General features: G+C 33.0%; 1 protein-coding gene across 3 annotated transcripts in view; it reads right to left on the bottom strand.

Annotated features, from left to right (window-relative positions):
* Positions 1-3,007: 3,007 nt before the first annotated feature.
* The window catches only part of LOC106756582 (uncharacterized protein ycf45), an 18,904-nt gene continuing 11,248 nt past the window's right edge, over positions 3,008-10,663 (bottom strand). For 2 of the 3 annotated variants that reach the window (XM_022778698.1, XM_014639063.2), the window contains one exon: positions 3,008-3,527. In XM_022778698.1, coding sequence (XP_022634419.1) covers positions 3,225-3,527 — 303 coding nt within the window. In that variant the 3' untranslated portion in view covers positions 3,008-3,224. The remainder of the gene's footprint in view (positions 3,528-10,663) is intronic. The other variant, XR_002667199.1, reaches the window with a different exon arrangement.

Below are 10,663 nucleotides of genomic sequence, written 5' to 3'. Positions count from 1 at the left end.
TTAGTTGGGTGATTCGTGTTGGATTTGGATTAGAGTAGTGTGTACTTGTCTTTAATCTGTGATTGGAAGCATAGTGATTAAGTTAATGACCAACCACTTTTATTCTATGTTTGATTCCGTTTTTACATTTCTGTTTGCATCTGTGTTTCAATTTAATTCATCTGTAGTCACAAACCTTTCACAACCCCCCCCCCACTTCGTGTCTAACCTAATTCTCGAACCACATTTGGTCCTTGAGAGACTACCTAGGAGTCATTTCCTAGCTATACTACATTTCTCATATGCAATTAAATTTGTATGGACCGCGACACCCATCAATGGGGCTACTTGGGAATATGTGATAGCTATGCTGGAGCAATTTCCCGACTTCAACCTTGAAGACAAGGTTGACCATGGCCAGGGGAGTAATGTGAGAAGAAAGAAGAATGTGTAAGGTAGTTAGGAGCTCAGAGGGAGTGTGTGTGGTTGTAACTTTTAATTGTTAGTTAACAGGAGGGGTAGTAGGATGGGGAGCCTTATAAGAAGGCTGTGGGAACCTGTGTAGAGGTTGGATGTTAGATAATTCTTTATGTATGACAGGATCCTTTAAGTCTTGTGGAGGGGGAAGTTCTCCCTTGTAAAAAGACTGTAAACACTTACATTCTATGATTATAAAGGAATGTACATACCTATTTTTTCTTGTGTTTGAAGAGTGTGCTATGAGGAGAGAAAGATTGGTTTATTTACTAAAGAAACCTATCTATAAAAGGATTTAGTATAGTTCAATGATTGTGAGACTGAACTTTGTGTATCCTGGAGCAACCACTAAGTCATGTTTCATAACAATGTAGAAGAGCTTCAATTTTAGCAATTATTGGTGTGTGTTTCTTACTTTCAAAAATCAATACATCTGGAGCATAATTGGATGGAAGTCCTTCAAAAATAGCATCAACAGGTTCTTCGTGATGCACAAAAGCACCAAAATCGACAAGTTCATCAATGTAACTTTTATTCTTAAGAAGATAATCTTCCATTGTTTTAGAATAAAGTTTGAAGACTAAAGTATCCATGAATTTTCTCCCAAACCTCATGCATTATTAGAGCCAAGAACATGAGAAAATGGATTTCAAAAGAGTAAATTGAAGCCAAACAAAGTAATGTTTGGTCTTGAACTTTTCCAATCTTCATATTCATAATTAACATTGTCAATAGTACAACCATGTCTGGTAAGATATTAAGGTGGAACCATTGGATTTACAACAAATTGTTATAACTGATGCGGTTTGATTATTTGTTCAACATGTCACCTATAAAGATAATTTGATCACCAAATTTTTCAGCAATTGAGGTTGGAAAAGAGTGCGATGCGGAAGGCACAAGAAAAATGTCGCAAAGTATAACCCAACAAATTGAAACCAAGGAGAACAATTCGCAATTGCAAACCAAAAAAAGCAAAAGGACGAAAAATAATACACAAAAACAAAGATGCTAGCAGAATCACAAAAAGTAACTAGGGATGGCAACGGGTCGGGTTCGGGTCGGATAGTGTGACACCCGAACCTGACCCGTTGGATAAAACTGTAACCGAAACATGACCCGTTACCCGCCGGATATCCGCCTAAAAAAAATCTGCGGATATTTTAAAACCTGCGGATATCTACGGATACCCGCAAATATTTAAAAAAAATATATTTTTATAAATTATTAAAATAAAATTTAAATAGAATTAAAAAAATATATAAAATATAATATAAATTAAATTAAAATTTAATTTTTGTTTGGGTTGAATTGGTTCAATGGTCAGTCGTCCTTCTTTGCTTTGTTCTCTTTTGATCTTCAATCCTTCTTGAGAATGTCATCAATTCTGATGGGTTGTTGACGTGCAGAAGACACTTCGACATTCAAGACATAAAACGGTCTAAATTTTATTAGGATAGAAGAGGGAGATTGTACCTAGACATCAATTGTATATTTATAGAGCCTATGGCGGCAAGCCCATTGCTTAACTATTAATGCAGTATATTTTTAGACAATCAAATCCAATAATAAATAATTAATATCGTATAATAAATAATTAATATCGTATATTTTGTAAAGAGTAAGACAATCTCACCTATTAATTAGTGCAGTATATTTTTAGTCAATCAAACCTAATAATCAATAATCAATACTGTATATTTTGTAAAGAGTAAGGCAATCTAACCTATTAATATTTGTTAATTTTCAATAAATGACAATTAATTTCGATCCGTATATTTCATATAGTACAATTTTAATTAAATTTAACCTTGTAAAATATAAATTAATGTTAATTTTAATTATATTTAACTTAATAAAATAAAAATTAAATTTTTATTTTTATTTTTTACGGGTAGCGGATATCCACGGGTACGGATAGTATAATACCCACACCCGACTCATTTATAAACGGGTACTAAAATATCTGCTATCCGCGAGTTTTGGGTAGTAAATATTCGCGGATATCAACTATCTGTCGTGGATTTTATCCGCGGATACAGATTTTTTTGCCATGAAGATGGATCGTCTGAGAAAATTGTTCGAGATACCATCTTAGAGAAACTGAATTGAATTGAAGAATTAATTGAATTTTATTATCATGTCTCACAATAATAGGTATACACAATTGTATTTATTGGCTCCACTTACAACAAAAGCTATTTAGAAATAGCTAACAGCAGCAAAGGACTGCCAGTTGCACAAACCAACTACTAACAACTGTAGAAACTAACTTATTTTTACTACTAAAGGTCAAGACACTTTATATACACCTTATTCTTTTAAGGACATGTCTATAAGAGAGTCATCAAACTTCAAAACACACAATTTCTTACTTTCTTAAATGAAGTAATAAACCTTACGATGCAATCTTAATGAACTTGAAGTGAGATCAGTAAATAAGTTGATAAAAATAATACAGAATTTTGTACAAATGGAAGTACATAACGGTTATACTAGATGTGGTATGCTGTACATCTTATTGTTTTACACTTCATAAGGCACAAAAAAATGTTTTCTACATGTTTTACAAATTACATGGCTTGTACAATTTTACAACACCCTTGCAATACGAGGGTTTATATCTAATCTTCATATTTCATTTCATGAATATACAATTGAGTCTTTGTATCTATCCACCTTCCATTTCAATATGTCAATTTTCTTCGGTCAGGGTTGAGTGCATAAAAGGATGTACAAAAGGCAATTGAAACACAACCCAAGGGAACCTACTCGGGTAGCAGGGGCAATCTATCCAGAGTGCCCAATGAGCCATTCACTTGGCCATTGGAGGCAAGTTCATTTAATTCACTATCAAACTCAAAAGTTTCACTACTTTTTACATCATCAGTTTCATAATGGGATGGAAGTATCCTTAGATGTATGCCTGACTCTCCACTGATTCTTCTTATTTCTAGTTGGTATTTACGAATAAATTCCAGCTGCTGAGATATTATGTGGGATGATCTTGGTAGTAGATCCGCAGGTTCTCCTTTCAGAATAACTGTATGCTCTATAGCCATTCGTGCCTCCTGAAATATGCAGAAAGAGATTGTGCCAACCATTATCGAGTAACTTTAACTGACGTATATATATTGAATTTCAGTTGCAAAATATAGGACACTGTTTCATACCAGCTCAAGAATACAGCAAACATTTTGGCTATGGAATTTATCCATTTCTATTTCATTCACTTAATAATATCAGTAATCAATCATCAAATATTGAATTGACAGTAGATAGATTCAGGGTCTCTTTGGATAAAGTTAGCACTCACAAGTAAATAAAATATTAGAATTTTACCTAAAACCTAGCTCAATCCCATAAAATTGAGTCAAAGTAAGAACTACCTAATCTAATTAACTTTTATCTTAGTCATATATGTCTTCCTACTGCGCGACCATTTCACCACCCTAGAGGCTGCAATACAAGCAGCGCACAAAGAAAACACAATTAAGACGAGTTGTATGTGACTCTAAGACAACTTTCCAACACTTTCCTGTCCAGGGGCTTGGCCTGGAACATGGCAATGCACATAAGCAGATAATAGATCCGAGATAAGCATTGATACCACAGAAATTGATGTTAGGAATTAACTAAACTCTCCACCAAATCAGCTTAAAAAGTGAAATTTAACTAAACTTTATTTGTCATATCTAACTAAACTTTCAAAGAGAAAATAAAAAGGAAAAATAAAAATAAATTTATAATAAGCTGAAATTAATTATGCATAACTTGAAATTAATCTTGTGCACAAGCAAAAAAGTAGAGCTGTTAAAATTAATCTTATGCACCACGAGTTCGGACTGGATTAGATTGGAAAAAAATGCATTTATTTTATACGGACTCATTTAAACCCGGTTCATTCGAGTTGAATCCATGGTGAGTCAGGTTGACCCACCAACCCACCTAATTTTATTTTTATTAATTTATCATCTTATAAAATCCTAAAAAATATCATCCGGATCATTATACGTGGATTATATTGTACTTTTTTTTTATTGTTTTGAATTGTCTTGAGTTATCATTATTTTGAGAGTGAAATTTATTTAGATTTGAATTACAAAAAGTTTATTTTAAAAAAATTGTAATTGAGTCCGTGAGCCAACCCGTTTAATCCACTAACTAGTGGTAGGTCGAGCTGGGTTCGAAATTTTTTGGCTCGCTAATAAATGAATTGGGTTAGATTGACTCACTAAGTAATCAACACGTGGTGGGCCAGGCCGGATCGGATCGGGTGACCCGTTGTTTTGACAACACTATAAAAAAGTAAGATTTTGCTGAAGTCAAACAAGCATTTAAGAAGTTAATCTGGAAATGTTCTATAGATTAGCTTATTCATATATTAATTTTAAATTATAAAGAAATTGATTTCATTATTCCTTTTATTTTCTTCTAGTGTTTCTGGAGAAGTTTATTAGAACAACCCTCAGTAAGATTTTTCTCCTCACCTTGTCAATCAACAAAACTAAGCACAGCTCCACCACCATGCAGCAAGGTTAGTTCTACATTTACCATCACTCTAGCTCTCTCCTATGTAAAGAAGGTTGGCTCAAATCCAATAGTGGATAAAAAATATTATTTGCAATGGATAGAGGTGTTTTTCTCAATCAAATGATTATGGGTCTCGTATAGATAACGAGCTGCAAGACTTTATGGAACAAAATGTGAATTCTTTAGTATCCAACCACCTCATATCTCTAAACAAGTCTAACCAAATCCATACAACTATATAACTACATATTTGTTATAACCTGTAACTAGAATTTGAAAGATCTTTAGATAGTATTTTTTTTTAATTGAATAAGATGATATTAAATTTTTAATAATTTTAATAATAAAATAATATTTTTGTTTTACTAATTGCAATAGAAATGCACATCAAATTATTTAATTAAAATGATGAAAGTACCAATACTACCTATGTAGGAATGCTTGGGTACGGGTCTTTTCTAAACCTGGGGTATGGTAAAGAAAACTCTGCTATCCTACCTAAATCTTAGTCATTGTCATCCACTCATTCCCACTCCTTCACCACAATTACATTGATTACGCTGCATCTGTTGTTTCAACCTCCGTAAATTTTTTTTAATTCTGTTTCCAAATTAAAGTCACCTAAATTGCAACTCAGGACATGAAGGGCATCCTCATCATTTTAGGAATACATTTCACTGCTAATTTTAAACAATTAATACTTAGTTTGGATATCCACTGCATTTCTGGTAAGAACACCACAAATTTAGGAATGAAGCTACAAATAAACAAGCAAAGATACCACAGAAAAGCAGTAATGAAAATATAATATGCTAAGACCGGAATCAAAAGAGCTATATAACTATTTCTGAATTCATTTCCATATGTCTATCTTGTTAGATTTATGAATCACAGATTAATAATTAATGATCAATAAACCCTTACAAAATAGCACAGTTCCTAATTTTCTTTAAAACAATAAACTGAACATAGATGAAGAATTGACCATTGGGAACAATTAATGAACCATGTTAAATTGGTCTTTGACCTTCTCTCTATAAAGCATCTTAGATTCCCTCTTGATTTTCTCTTTTGATAGGATGTAGACAAAGAAACATGAATGATGTACGTGCTCACAACCAAAGCAATTTTCATAGCATCAGTCACAATCAAACCTGACAATGATCACTAATGCTGACAAAACCAAATGATATAGATTTATCATGAAATGTGTGGAATAAAAATTACGTAAAGGTGACATGTACACGTCTATTTTCAACTAGTCTTTATTTTATCTCAATGAGATCAATACATTAACCTTAATATACAAAGTGTAATTTCTGAATAATAAACCAGAATGTGTGCATACATGAAAACGAAACATAAAACACAAACACACAAAAGTGACTAACTCCCACTGAACCAAAGATTCCTCAAATGGTAAAATACCCATATGAGCAATATGCTCATGAAAGACCTTGGAAGTAAGAGCTTATTATGAGGATATACCATCAAGAAGTTTGTCCCTAAGTGTTCTATGGAAAATCATCCACTTTGTACCTTTTCTTTAATAATTGATTTGATGTCACAGTATAACCTAAGTGATCTTTCAATTCCTTTCATAATATGTAGCCTTGTGACAAAAATCAACCATATACCTTGATTTGATGCCTCATAGGATGCTACAAATTCTACAATCATAATGGATAAAACCATAAGGGTTTACTTGGTACTAGGCCAAGAAACCACACCACCAGCTAGCATGAAAATGTAACTTGAAGTGGATCTTAAACTATCTTGGCATCTTGCAAAATTATGTCAAAATACTTAATGATCTCTAACTGGTCTGACCCTATATACGTGAGTTTATAAACCTTTGTTCTCTTCAATTCATAACTTTATTGGCTGTTTTCCAAATATCCATTCATGAATTGCTTATATATCTTCCTCAAACCCCAACTATGTATGCTATATCCGGATGCGTACATACTTGGACATACATCAAACTCCCTACCGCTGAAACATAAGAAATCTTCTACGTTTCTTGAGCATTGATTGAGACTGAACTCATCTGTCTTAGCAACTGAAAAATCCTCTTATTTACTATCCTTCACACTAAAACCTATAAGTATGTCATCAACAACAAATCCTTCCTTTTGAGTATAGCTATTTTGTCACAAGACGAACCTTATATCTCTCCATATTACCATTAGAATCCCTCTTGGTCTTAAATATTCACTTACTACCAATGGGCTTCCTACCTTATGGTAATGGGACAAGTTCCCAAACCTTATTGTCTTACATAGATTTATAGTCCTCATGAAGCACAGGTTTCTAAGGATCTTGAGTTTACCCTTATAGAGATTCTGAACTTGCTAGAGGTTTTGAACTTGCTTCATCATAAGCAACTTTATGAATCAATTAACTTTCATTGATTCTTCCTCTATCCTTATTCTTCCCCTAAACTCAATACCCTTAAAGTCTCAAAGATATCTTTAGATTGCAATAAAAAAAATTATAGTCTTTGATCTAGTTGTTTAGCTCTATGAAGTCAATATTATGCTTAGTACCATGGAATTCTATATTTAAGGATTCACAATAAGAAGTCACCACATAATGAATATATAGATTATTCTTTGCCAAAAGTGAATTGGTTCCAACAAAACTTGAATTTAAAACAATCTGAATTCATTATTCTCAAACTAACATAATTAACAAAAACTTTCCAAATAAACAAATGAAATCAAATTCCGCCTAAATGACAGTACCACTGAAGTGTTTTTCAAATCCAATAAAAGAAAACCAATACATAATAATAATCTAAAACATCCTATGACTTCCATCTCAACCAATTTTCCATCTCCCACATAGAATCATCTTTCAGAATCAATTGTCTTCCAGTAGGTTAGGCAACCTTTTCTTTGCACACCAAGCATGATATTTCGCACATGTGTCCAACTTTATTGCAAAAGAAACATTTATCAAATTGTTTTTGTTTCTTTTGTAATGGACCTTTAGGAGCATCATTATTGAGATTCTCAGTTATCTTCATTTTGCCCTTATGATTAGAGGTACTAGCTAATTGAGCACTTTCAATCTTTTCTTACTTTAGTCTCTTCTCTTCTTATATACAATATGAAATTAGCTCATTAAAAGATCATTTCTCCTTTTGACAATTATATGAAACCTTAAACTAGCCAAAGTGCATAAGAAGAGCGATCAAAACAAAATCTACGAGTAAGTCTTTTGACAACTCAAGTTTAATTGCCTTAAGTTTCAAAGCAATGTTCGACATCTCCATAATGTACTCTCTCACATTTCCTTTGCCATGATACCTCATGGAAACCAAGCATTGAAGAAGTGCACTTGTTTCCGCCTTATCGCTTTTCACAAGGCATTTTTCAATCTCGACGAGGAAATCTATAGTACTTGTAATTTCTTCAGATTCAACACCTCTATAGACCTCTAGAATACTACACTTAATGATCATCAAACTCATGCGATTTGAGTAGTCCCATTTCTCATATTCTCTCCTCTTGTTACAGGTACTTGAGTCCATAATAGAAGGAGGTTTCTCAATCCTTAACGCAAGGTCGAGATCCATGCAACCAAAAATTATCTCTATGTTCTCCTTCCAGTCCATAAAATTTGTACTGTTGAGGACAAGAACCGAATTTATGTTGGTAGATATTGAAGCCATCTTAGCTATATTTTGTACAACAGAAACAAAGGAATTAAGCTGACACCATAAAATTAATAATTATATAAATATATTCAAGTATCTAATCTCAAAACACCCAATTTCCCATCAATATCAAGTCTTTGGACAGTAATATTAACTGCTAGAGGTATCTTGGTGTAATGATCAACACTATAATAAAATCATGTCTAGTAATAAACCTATTTTTGGACTAATTTATTATTGGCACATAAAACCTTATAATTATCACATGTTACCATCACAGGTGCGTATACAATCCGACCAAATATTAATCTTCCTTTAGGTCGACCAATACTCACATGGATATGCATATACATGAACATTCATAATTTCTCTATGAACATTCATATTTTTGGACTCACTCTGGTGATTTCTTAATTATCAATAGCTCATTCAAATTTATAAACAAGACCAAAATTAAATTTTATTTATTCCAAACCCAGATTAAGTATTAATTATACTTTATTTCAAAATTTTATTTTATTTTTCAAATTCGTAAAAATAAACCCAAAAAGAAGATCTGAAAATCTGATCCAAGCTTCCCAAACGAATCAACACCTAATCGAATATGCTCCAGAACAAATTTGGTTCAGATTGGGTATCTTTCAAACTGAACTGCGATGAACAAAACCGGTGGCATGAACCACCCCTTTGCCGAACCACAGCAGTGCCACCATGACCATGAACCAGCACGGACCATGGCAAAAGCCACCACGTGAACCACCATGAAAACCAGTTTGAACCACTATTGACCACGTCTATTATTTGCAAGCCATCTACGAGCCTCAGACGCATCGTGCGCCACTAGAACACGTCTTCTACAGATCTAATCACCACTGCAAGACCCCACTAAGAATGAAGATGGAGAAAACCACCAAACGCAAAGCTGTCATGAGCCCCGTCGTTGAGATGGCGTCCATTGTGACCATGAATGTAATAGAAACGTAACACCTAATGCAACCAATTTCATAACCCTTGCAAATGCACAAACCACAATTGCAGTATGCGAACCACCACGGTAAATGCTCCACCGCAATGAAAATGCGAATGAAAAACAAGAAGGCGAACCAGAGGAGAACCCAGAACGTGAGAAAGCAAGAAACTCTCTTGAAAACCATGGTTGAACATTGTTCCCAATTCGAACAATAGAAAGGGTCGAAATCAGATTAGGGATTTTTCCCCAATTTAAGGTTTATGAAGGATTTAGGGTTCTTAATTTCCAATTTAGGTTCTTTAACATTAGGCTCTCCAAAATTATTGGTTTTACTCATTCTAATTAATTTGGGTTTCATGATATTAAGGAACATTAATTAAGGTTTCTATTATCTTAATCCAAACCACATCATTCATTAAATTAATGAATCCAAAAAGGATTTCAGATGCAACTATAATCAATTAAATGAAAAATCCTAAAATTCATACACATAACTTCTCATGTGGAAAGATCAAAACTAAAGTTGAAGCTAATTAATCATAAACTAAGATTCTCTCATACCAATGGTTAAATTTATGAATCACGAATATATAATTAATGAGCAATAAACCCTTACAAAATAAACTAGTTCCCAATTCCCTTTAAAAAAGAAAATAGACACATACATGAAGGATTGACCATTGGGAACAATTAATAAACCACGTGAAATTGGTATCTGATACTCCCTCTGTAGAGCACCTTAGATTCTCTCTTGATTTTCTCTTCTAATAAGGATGAGGAGAAAAAAACAAGAATGACGTACGTGTTCACAAATAGGGACTATAACCTCTTTATGTAACCTCTGTCAGTTACTTTTTTTATATTTCTCAATTTGGCCCCTCAACAAATTAAAATATTGAATATGGTCTCTACACAATAATCCTTTCATGACATATATGCCCTTAGCCATATTTACTTAATTATATCACTTTATAATTGGCTAATAAAATTCAATGACCCTAACACATTTAATAACTTGTTATATATATATATATATATAT

The sequence above is a fragment of the Vigna radiata genome, chromosome 2 (genome assembly GCF_000741045.1).
Source record: "Vigna radiata var. radiata cultivar VC1973A chromosome 2, Vradiata_ver6, whole genome shotgun sequence".
NCBI classification, from domain to species: Eukaryota; Viridiplantae; Streptophyta; class Magnoliopsida; order Fabales; family Fabaceae; genus Vigna; species Vigna radiata.
This window is presented reverse-complemented; position numbering and strand designations above follow the sequence as displayed.